The sequence below is a fragment of the Elephantulus edwardii genome, unplaced genomic scaffold, assembly GCF_000299155.1.
Source record: "Elephantulus edwardii isolate Elephantulus edwardi_28Jun2011 unplaced genomic scaffold, EleEdw1.0 scaffold00356, whole genome shotgun sequence".
NCBI classification, from domain to species: domain Eukaryota; kingdom Metazoa; phylum Chordata; class Mammalia; order Macroscelidea; family Macroscelididae; genus Elephantulus; species Elephantulus edwardii.
In genome coordinates this window covers 592,161-603,820 of record NW_006400106.1, presented here as the reverse complement: position 1 = coordinate 603,820, position 11,660 = coordinate 592,161, and the positions used below count along the sequence as shown (strand labels likewise).

Sequence of the window (11,660 nt, the reverse complement as noted above, 5' to 3'; positions counted from 1 at the left end):
ATTCCATTGATCTATGTGTCTGTCATTGTACCAGTACCATGCTGTCTTTACCACTATGGCAGTGTAGTAGGATTTGAAATCAGGGAGTGAGATACCTCCTACTATTCTTCTATTCTTAAGGAGTGCTTTGCTTATTCGGGGCTTCTTTCTATTCCGGTGCTATGGAAACGTAATTGTATAAAATGTGTATTTTAAAATAGGCAAGAAGACAGACACAAGATAAAAAAAAGTACAACATAATAACTACAGGTTTATCAGACTTTTTGGACTGGCATTTGAAGGGTTTTTTTGTGGCAATTGTTATTATAGTTATTTAAAAATAAAATGAGAAGGGTAAAGGCTAGACTCTGATGTTTGCATGTTTTCTGCAACATGATAATGATTGTCCAGTGCTCTGATTGTCCAGTGGATAGGGAATTACACTGCCAAAACAAAGTGGGACAGTTTGAATCTGCCAGCAAGCAGCCCTGTGGGAGGGCCTCTTCCTGTGCAATTTATAGCCTTTGAAAAGCTGTTGGAGGATCAGCTATTCAATTCCTCCTGAATGGCAATGAGTTAGTTATGATAATACTTGAATATTCACTAGGTTCTTGGCAATTATAAATCCATTATACATTATAAAGGGAAACTTTATGTCTGAGGTTAAGGTGAAACCGAGAACCTGCTTTTAGAAGACAAATTCTAGATGGAGAGCGCTTCTGGTCACCAGTGCATTTTCAGTGGTTTGAATGGAACAATTAATTAAATCTAACAGCTGGTGGTTGCAACCTCTGTCTGGCATCAGGAGGGCCAACTGTCTCCACCCTTTAGAGCATCTGAGCAATGCCATACCTGCGCCTCTTGGTGTCTTTCCAGGTGGTGGCATTTAAAGTCATTTAATTTTTCATTTTTAAGCCATTTTGTTTGTTCAGTCTTTCCATGTTTAAAAATTAGTGTTTGGCCCTGATGGGATTCACTGCGTAATCCACATGGTTAAGTAGTCAGCTATTAAGTGATAGATGAATGGTTCACATCCGCCCAAAGATGACTTCAAGAATAGTCTACTAGTGATCTACTTCTTAAAGGTCATCTTTTTGTTGCTGTGTGCTGTTGAGTCAGAACCAACTTGTAGCTTCCTTCCAGCAAATTTTTCAGAGGTTCATGGGATGAGATTGCCCATCTCTCTGCCATAGAGCACAAGTTGACAATACAGCTTTTTGCCTATTAGACCTCTAGAACCCCCTTCAGAAAGGTTATAATCATTGAAAACCCTATGGTGCACTCTCTGACATATAGGACCAACATAAGTCAGAATTGATGACAATTTTTTTGCTTATCTGGTACTGACCACTTACACACATAAGGCAACATGTGAAATTCTCAACAGACTCAACTCACTGCCGTGTAGTTGTTTCCAGCTCATAAAGACCTATCATGAATTCAGCAGGTTTCCAAAGACTGTAAATCTTAATGGGAGGGGACTATTCATCTTCCTCCTGTGGAACCAGTAGTAGATTTGAACTGCAAGAGACAACTGGTCTTTTGGTTAATAGCACAGCACACTACACTGTGGGCCACCAGAGTTTCTTTTTTTTTTTTTTCAGAGTTTCTTAAGCACATGAAATAGTTGTTTTCAAATATTTGAGTTATGTAACTCTATATAAATAAATATTCTGTTAGGAAACGGGGGATGGTAGCAGTGATACTTAATTCAAGGAGTATCAGAATTTCTTAGGGAGTTTTTATCAGTTCTAGATGTCTGGATCTTATACTCAGAGACATGAATGTGGTGATTTCTAGCAAAGGTTGATGCAACCAGAGTTGAGATCCACCATCTATCTGATGTTTATCCCTCAGTATCATGTATATGCTATTTCCCTGCAATGCAGTATCATTTTTACTAATTTTTTAAATTCTCTTTTTCTGCCTCTACCTTGCCTTTCCTGCCTAGACCTTACTACCACTCAGTGCCAAAGAGGTTGTTCTGTTTTCTATTTGTCACTCATTTCCTACTTAATAAGTTAAGTTTGCTAATATGATTACAAGTCTGCTGAATCTCAGTGTCCCCATCAGCATCTTGTGTCTTTACTTGATAGGTAACAAGCAGTGGTGGTTTGGTGGTGGATGTGACCTTACTCCAACATACTTGAACCAGGACGATGCTGTCCATTTTCACAGAACTCTGAAGGAAGCTTGTGACCAGCATGGTCCAGATCTATACCCTAAATTTAAGAAATGGTATGTAAAAGTTTTGAACTTACCATAATCTAAAAGGTATATTTTATTTTTTTCTGTGGCTCTCAAAGGTGACTATTGTGTCACTGAACACCTTTGTCAGCTTGTACAGAGTGAACTTTGCTTGCTAGAATAGGAAGATCACTTTTACTGTGTAGTGTGAGAGGGGAACAGAGGTTGGTGAATGGGGTTGGGGTTGAAGAGAAGGCAAAGTATAGTAAGGATTTGATGATATGTTGTAATATATGGTTTTTTTTGTTTTTTAATTTATTTTATTATTTTTGTGTGCGTGTACCGTCAGATCAGATTTGACTGGTACAGGAGGAGATTGCCCCTCCTTCCCCGGCAGAGCATCTGGTGGATTCGAACCGTGCACCTCTGGGTTTATAGTTGCAGCTTCTTGCCACTAGGCCACCAGAGCTCCTGTAATAATATGGTTTTGATCAATTATAATTAATGTTATAAAACAAAATGCATATAAATACTTGTGCGAAAATATAAAAGAAAAGAAATAGGTGTAAAATTATATGTGGATTGTGTAAAATTATATGTGGATTGGGCAGCAGAATTTCTTTTTGATCCCAAATGATAAAGGATGGAAGAATCTTACAAAGGAATGATGTATGTGTGAGGATCAGGGGCTTTTAAGTCTCAAATTCTCAAGCTAGTATGTCAGAACCATTCATAGCTGACCCTCCAGCAGGTTTCAGAGGCTGTAAGTCACAGAGGAGGAGAGCTCCCACAGAGTTACTGGTGGGTTTGAACTGCTGAGAAGTGTGGCCTTTGCGTTAGTGCAATTCCCTACGCACTGTGCCACCAGAGCTCCCTTGTGTAGAAGTAAGAAAAGGAAACAAAGACTGGGGAAATTTTGTAAATGTTAAAAGGGATCTTGGCATAAAATGTTTGGAGTAAGAGTTGTTCTTATTATGTATTGTCAAACTGAGTACAACTCATAATGACCGTATGAACAGCGGATCTGAACTTGAACCAGTCCTGCACCATCCTCATTATCTCCAGCATACTTGAACCTACTGCTGCAATCGCTGTCTCAGTGCATCTCGTTGACCTTCCATCTTTATTTTTGTTTGTTTGTTTGTTTGTTTGTTGTAATATCTGATGCATTTTATTGCAGATCTGAGAGAGCAAGAGAATTCTCTAAAAATTGCCTCAGGCCCTCCTTCTTTCCAAGTATACTGCTTAGAGCTAATTGGAATTCTTTAAAAATGGAAAGATTTTCTTTTCTTTCTTTGTTTTTGCTTTGCTTTTAGTGCCAGTAGTTTGGAAATGTTGTTTGCATGGACATGGATTTCAGCTTTACAATTCTTTGACATAAAGGTAGTCTTTGTATATCCTCTTGTTTTAGCATTACCATGAAAAGCTACATAGCCGTAAATACATGCATATAAGATTCAAGGGTTTTTTTGTTTTGTTTTTCTTTCACAAACTAGTATCTTTCCAGGAGGAAGATTGGTGGGTAGACATCTCCTGTTTGGCTTAGTCTTGCAGCTGTTGTTGATAGGACTTGTTGTTGTTGCAACATTGTTGTTGTTGTTGTTATGTGCTGTATGAGTTGCTTGCGACCCTGTGTACAACAGCCCTAAACCCTGCTCTATCTTATGCCAATCGCACTGCCTCCAACACACCCATCCCGATTACCCCTGTCACTGAATTGAAATCCACCTCATAGAGGGTCTTCCACTCCTGCACTGCCCCTCCACCTTTCCAAGCATGATGTCCCTCTCCAAGGACCGGTCCCTCCTTGCAACATGTCCAAAGTATGTCAGACAAAGCCTCAGAATCCTTGCCTCCAAGGAGCAGCCTGGTTTAACCCTCTCCAGGATGAATCTGTTTGTTTTCTTAACAGTCCATTATACCCTCAATACTCTTATCTAGCACCACAGCTCAAAGGCATCAATTCTTCTTCTATCCTCCCTAGTCAGTGTCCAACTCTCTAACATATAACAAGTGATTACAAGACTATGGCCTGTATCAGACACACCTTAGTCTCCAGAGTGACACCATTGCTCTGCAGTCCTTTGGAGAGGTCCCTAACAGCAGATTTTCCCGTCGCAATATGTCTTTTAATTTCCTGGCTGCTAGTGCCAAGAGTGTTTATTGTGGAGCCAAGCAAACTTACCATATAATGAAATATTCAAGATTAGGCTAATTAAAAATTAGTGCACAAGTTTGTTTGTACTTTAAAGAAGTATTTTGAAATCAAATGAGTCCCAGATTTCGAATGAGATCTATTCCTAACTATGCCCTTATGTAGAATTTATAGCTGAGTCGACACAGGTTCATAGGTTCTTAGTTAGCTTTTGCATTAATTTTTAAGTTGCATATGCATCATAAGAAGGGGATTGTGATGAAATTTTTTGCAAATATGGGTTGGCTGGGTTTTTGAAAGTGAGAGGAAATTTCTATAACTTAAAAGAACAAGTTGGAATTGTCAAAAAATCGGACATTTGTTAGCTTAGGAACTACCTGTAATAAGATTTAAGAGCAGATGGCACCACTTTGTTCAGGATCCACTTTCATAACTAGTAAAATGTATGTAAAAAGAACACCAGCAAGTCACAACTGAGATGAATTATATCAGCACAGTAGGTCTAGTTATTCCTGCATATTAGCTCCTTTTCTGTTTTGTTTTAAGCAGTCGAGGATATTTTTAAGGTGACTTTTGATATTGCTTTTAGATTTTTGTTTTTGCAAGTTTTATATTTAAACTGAACTAACTTTACCAAATAGAGATAAACAAAACAATTCTTTCCAAGGTGTATATTATTCTACAAATTTAGTGTTTGTGGAATAGCTTCTTAGGCCCACTCAAGTAGGCAAAGATGGAGGAAGACTAAAAAGGCATGGTTTGGTGTGCTGACTCATTTAGGCAACATTGGGTATGAAGGAAGAATGTCACAACTAACCCCAGGCTTCACCCCTAGGCCTGACTATTCTTTGAAAAAAACCTGGTAATTTGCATGTCCTTATAAGGCAACTAGATTACCTGATCCTGATAAGGCCCTGAGCCTTGATAGAGTCTAAAAAGGCCCTGGGCCTGATCATGTATTGAGACGACCCCTGTCCCCAGATTCCAGAGAAAACTAACTCCCTCTCTGGGTGTCCCTAAAAGCCCCTGTAAAAGGAAACTGTCTTTGTCTGCCAGTGTGCCACTCTGTTCCTCTCTGCTAGTGGTCACCTAGCGTCCCTCTCAGACCACTCAATAAAAGCCTATTTCCTTCTTGAGACCAGCGTCTTTTTTCTGTCTTGCTCTCCACTGTCTTTTCTATTTAACAGGATGCGACTAAAGACTCTGAATAATCTCTGAACATCTCTTTCCATCAGCTCTTGCCACAGTGATACATGCTATATAATCATCATTTTTTTATTGCTGAGAGAAACCTTTGATATCATTTACTGTAGAGCTCTGGTGGCCTAGGCAGTATGGAATTGTGCTACCAAGTAGTTCAGACCCATTGGCTGCTCTGTAGTAGAAAGATGGATGGTCTCCTCCCATGTGATTTACAGCCTCTGAAATCCTGTCAGTCATGAGTTGGTTCCATCTCTCCAGCAGTGAGTGAATGTGTGTGACTACTCTTTAGTGAATAGAAAGAGACTCCAGAGAGGTCAGTGGCTTGTGGCCAGCCACAAACCTACTTGGTGTCATTGTTGATTGAAGATTCTTTTTGTTGTTGTTGTTGAGGATTCTTATCTCTCTACCTTGTGCAAAAACTAATCGAGGCACCACTTGTTTCAAGGAAAAAAAGGAAAACATTGCCAAGTCAGAATAAGCTCAAAGCAGACCCTTCAGTGGATTTTCAGAAGCTATAAATTACACAGGAGGAAATTGTCTATATTTTTCCCTTGGAGTAATCAGTGGATTTGAATCTCTTATCTATGGGTTGGCAGCACAACTCCTTATCACTAGGCTGCTTGAGCTTCCTGATTGAAGACAGTATGTAATATTGGACTTCTGATTTCTGTTTTCACTAGAGTTCTTTGAGTTCTGTGTCTTTTAGATAAATATATGTAAAATTACCTTCCTGTTTTGTGGATAAGTATATAAGCACATTTTACATTGAAGATACTATAAGACAGAGATTCTACAAGGGTTTTTTTTTTCTCATTTGTAAATGAGTGAAGAATATTGTTCAAGGATATTAGTTTGTGATGACTCCCTAAATGGAACTGTTCACATTGCTTTTCATGTCTCTCTTTCCTCCTTTAACCTCTTGCTTGTACTTCCTGCATTTCCAGGTGTGATGATTACTTCTTTATAGTCCATCGTGGAGAGCGGAGGGGCATCGGTGGGATCTTTTTTGATGATCTTGACTCTCCGTCTGAGGAGGAGGTGTTCCGCTTTGTGCAGAGCTGTGCCCAGGCTGTAGTTCCTTCTTATATTCCTCTTGTGAAAAAGCACTGTGATGACTCATTCACTCCCCAGGAGAAAATGTGGCAACAGCTCAGGAGAGGCCGGTGAGTCACAGGAGAACAAACCTTCTTGCATAGACGGGAAATGGAGCAGCAGTACAATAGAGGGTTGCTACTGTCTCTAACAAACCCTTTTGTAATGACCTTGCTAAGAAAAGCCAAACCAAACTCATTTACACAGACTGACTCATACTGACATTATAATAGGACAGAGTAGAATTGCCCTATAAGGTTTCCAACACTATAGTCTTTATGGAAGCAAACTATTGCATAATATTCCTGGAGCAGCAGGTGAGTTTGAAGGTTATAGAGTTAGTAAATCCAAGAACCTAGATATGGAATTCAGTCACTATGACTTCTAAAACTGTATTCTTTTGTGTACACAGAGGAAGTTAAGTAGTTGAATCAAGTTTGTGCATAGTCAAGTTAGCCTGCTCTGTGCGTTGAGCTTGGTGAGTTCAGCTTGGTGACCAATTTCAGGCAGGGCTATTTGTGAATCAACTCCAGACTTCACAACCTGCCAGAACTCATCATAAGTTTCCCATTGACATCTTGCATCTGTACTATTAACCCTTGACCAGCAATGTGAATTTTGTCATTTAATGTTAATTCTATCTCAGATATAAGAAATTTATGGTAAAAGAGGCCTAATGGCACCGTGGTCAAAACACTTGACCAGAAGGTCTGCAGTTTGAAGCCCCTCTGGAGGAGAAAGGTGTAGCAGTCTATTTTTATAGAGAGCACAGTCTTGAGAAGTCTGTGGGGCAGTTCTAGTCTGTCCTGTCAAAAGTTACTATACACTCTGTGGTAGTGAGTTTGATATGTTTTATTTATTCATTTTTTTTTAATTTGCAAAAATGTAAAGCCATTACATTACTTAAGGCTAATTTAATTTCCCAGAACTAAAGAGAAATGATTTTTGTGTTTGTCTATGCTGTCTGGTTCTTATTTCTAAATGTATTTAAATGAAAGTTGATTAAAGTGTTTTTGTTTTTTTTTTAAATAGGTTTGTTAAACAAAGCATCTCATTGGAGATACGTTTGGTTTTGGTTGTTTCCATGACTCTTTGTATGTTTGTACGAAGGTGTGGGTGTATGTATACAAATGCATGTTTATACACAAATATGTTTATATATATGTATACATATGTATTCATATATATACACACATGTTTATATATATGTATACATATATATTCATATATATACACACATACATATGGAATCACAGCTGGCCCTCTAGTGGCTTTCCGAAGTTATAAATCGCATAGGAAGAGAAGTTGTCTTTGTCATGTGGAGCCACTGATGGATTCAGACCACTAGAGAGAAGTCGTGCACGCATGTGTGTGTGTGTGTGTGTGTGTGTGTGTGAGAGAGAGAGAGAGAGAGAGACTGTGTCTTTGTGTTTATGAGAGTCAGCATGATTTCTCCCCTCCCTCACCCAGCAGTTACGGTATGCCTCCATTGACAGTGACTGCAAAGTTTTAGATTGTCTTTCTGACAGTTTGGTGAGAAAGATAATTTAAAATTCTATGTGTAAGATCAGTGTTCTAGGTATAAACAAGATTTCATATGCTAAACTTACAGATTTTTAAGTACTACTGAGGAAAGCTTTTCTAATACATAAAACTTCTTAGGCATAGGAGTAATGTTTCTGTGTGTTTGTGTATAAATTTTAAATCATAAATGACAGTGTATTTTTTAAGGGCAGTTTTAGTTTCACAGAAAATACTGAGTTCCTGTATACCCCTTTACCTCTGTACATAGTTTATCCTCTTACTAACCTCTTGCATTCTTTTGTTTAACTGGTAACACATTCGTTAAGTTGGTGAAGCAGTCTTAATTCAGTATTTTTAACTAACATTCATAATTTACATAAGGGTTCATTTTTTGTGTTGTACAGTTCTATGAATTTTGACAAATGCTTTCTGGTTTGTTTCCATAATTACAGTGTCTTTCAGAACAGTACTATTGTTACTGAACGGTTCTTTCTGTAGGCAATTGCCAATAAGATAAATGGATTGCAGTATCCACAAGCACTTTATTACAGATCTGTGGAGGACAGCTGGACATCCTCAAAGACTGCCTCCCCATCTGGGAGTGGTCATTAGAATTTCTATATCTGAAAAGAACAGTTCATATTTAAGTACCAGTAATTCAGGAAGGGCAATAGTCACCTTCCTGGTAAACAGGCAGATTAAGATACACATGACTGGGGAAACAGCATCAAAGAGATCTAGGAGAGATACATTTCCTCTCCTGGTAAACAGACAAATTAAACTACTTTACATGACTAAAGACAGGAAACAGAATTTGGAGGCTAAGTAACTAGCTTTTCAGGCTAAAGAAAACTAATGTTAATTTTATTATTTATAACTAGTTTTATAACTGATACATAAATAGAGAATTCTGAACTTATTAATATCACCTCATCACTATTGTCCTCTAAAAGGCTCTGCCCTCCACATATTCATCCCTTTCCTTTTCCTCAAAGTTCAGATGGACACTGATCTCTGGTTTTCATGTCTCTATAGTTTGGCCTTTTTCAGAATGCCATATAGTAGAAATCATACATTATGGAGCCATTTCAGATTACTTTCTTTCTGTTAACAGTATTTATGTAAGGTTCTTCCATCTGTTTCCCATGTCTTGATCATTTCTTTTTGTAGCTAAATAGCATTCCGTTGTATTTAAGTACTATTATTTGTTTATCCATTCACCAGTTGAGGATATCTTGATTTCTTTCAGTTGTTTTTATTTTTTTTTTTTAATTATGTGTAAAGATACTATAAACATTCATGTGTAGTTTTGTGTGAACATAGTTTTCAACTTATTTGGACAATGAGGCATTTAGAAAGTTCTGTTTTGCGAGTATATCATTGTATCTCTGGTGCTTTTGAGTAAGACAGAAACATGTGGTGTTAGATTAATGTTCTATAGCATGTTGTGTAACTGGGCCTCAAAGAGAGCCTTCCTTCTGCCACTTTTATGCCTGAGCTTTAAGATAGCTGTGCCTCCTGGGGTTTAAGATAACCCCAGCTAGTTACTGGGTTTGTCTGTACTGTTCTACCTCTCTCTTGCATTGCATTTACAGTCCCTTATCTGTATCTTTTAAAGTTGTTTTTCCTTGCTTCTCCCCCCACCTCCAAAGTCTCTTTTGACTTTGCAATCTCTTTTGACAATCATATCTAGTCTCTTTCCTTCAGTTACTACCTTCTCTCCCTGAGCTTCACTTTCATAGTCACTTTTTAAAAAAAGAATAGAAACCAAAGGTGTTAAATTGTTTTGGGTTTTTTATTTTTGTTTTGTTTTTTAATATTGTTGTTGACTCCAACTCATAGCGACCCTAAGTACAACATATTATAAAACCTTGCTTTATCCTGCACCAACCTCATAATCTCCACAGTCACTATCAGTCTGTCTCATTGAGGGGTTGTCTCTCTTTGCTGACCCTTTACTTTTCTAAGCATGATGTCCTCTTACAAGGACTGGCTCTTCCTGACAACAGGCCCAAAGTATGTGAGATGAAATCTGACCATTTCTGCTTCATAGGAGCACTGTGACTGCACTACTTCCTAATACAGATTTGTTTGGCAGTCCAACACAGCAATTCAAAGGCATTAATTCTTCTTTAGTCTGTCTTATTTGTTGTTCAATTTACAGATGCAATTTTCAGATACCATGGTTTTGGTCAGGCACACTTTAATCTTTACCCTGCTCGTTAGCATTTTAAAGAAGTTCTTGGTAGCAGATTTGCCCAGTGCAACCCATCTTTTGATTTCTTGATATCCATGAATGTTAATTATGGATTATAGATCCAAGTGAAATTAAGTCATTGATAACTTTAGTTTTTTCTCTATCATCATGTTGCCAATGGGTCCATTTATGAGGGTTTTTGTTCTCTTGATCTTGATACATGACCTATCTGAAGGCTATTGTCTTTGATATTCTTCAATATCAAGATGGTTCAGGTCTTCTTGGAGTGTTAGTTACATGTTAAAGAATAATTAAAGCCCATAATTTACTGAGTGTTCAAAGTCTTTTATTGCATAGAAAGGGTCAGAAAGATTAGGTCTAAATGAATTAAAAAACCCCAAGTACATAACAGTGTAATTCAAACATTACCTTTTTTAGTATGAGTGTTATTAATATGTAGGAAGATTGAATTATATTCCTATTGATGCATTTAATTACTTTAACAAAAAGGAAGTAGCTAAATATATTCAGCAACCTCAGCTCACTTCCATTGAGTCAGTTCCAATTCAGAGTGACTTTCTGTTGGGTTTCCAAGATTATAAATTGTTGTAATGATGGAAGGAGTCTACCCATCTTTCTCCTGAGGAAGATGAATTCAAACCACGGGAATGAAGAGCATTTAGGTTAGCAGCATTATGGCACCAGATCCCCCTCACCCCAATCGTCTTAGTAATTATTGGCACACTACTGTTATCTGTAGTTATGTTTTCAATTACAAAAATTTTATATTATCTTTGTAAAAGTTCTTGTGAGTTACTGGTTGTTGTTGTTACTGGTAGTGAAACGAAATCTTGACTCTGAAACATTTCAGACTATGAGAAGACCAGCTGGAGCCGTGCTACCTAAGCAAGGACACTTCTTTTTCTTAATTGCCATTGTGCATTCAAGTTTGCAGTTTTGTGTCTATTCTGTTTCTTTATTGGGAAACATAACCTTTTTGTTTTCTAACTGTTTGTCCTGGAGCAGACTATATCTTATTGTTTGGTAGAGGAGAATACTCTTTTATTCATGATAATCCAGATAGAGAAAACTTATCTGGCCTTAGATTAGTATTCTAGGGCCAGTTCCTTCTCATTGGGAGAAGGCAGAAGGGAAATCTTCAGAATTGATTATGTGCTCTTAATATTTTACTAGCTTACCGTTCATGCTGTTTGATGTCTTTATGACAGGTATGTGGAATTTAATCTGTTGTATGATCGGGGCACAAAATTTGGCCTTTTCACCCCAGGATCCAGGATTGAAAGCATCTTGATGTCTTTGCCT

General features: G+C 37.8%; 1 protein-coding gene across 1 annotated transcript in view; it reads left to right on the top strand.

The window, feature by feature from the left end:
• The window catches only part of CPOX (coproporphyrinogen oxidase), a 36,485-nt gene that overhangs the window by 8,851 nt on the left and 15,974 nt on the right, over positions 1 to 11,660 (top strand). Inside the window, exons 4-7 of the mRNA XM_006901996.1 lie at positions 684 to 701; positions 2,076 to 2,217; positions 6,469 to 6,687; positions 11,567 to 11,650. Coding sequence (XP_006902058.1) covers positions 684 to 701; positions 2,076 to 2,217; positions 6,469 to 6,687; positions 11,567 to 11,650 — 463 coding nt within the window. The remainder of the gene's footprint in view (positions 1 to 683; positions 702 to 2,075; positions 2,218 to 6,468; positions 6,688 to 11,566; positions 11,651 to 11,660) is intronic.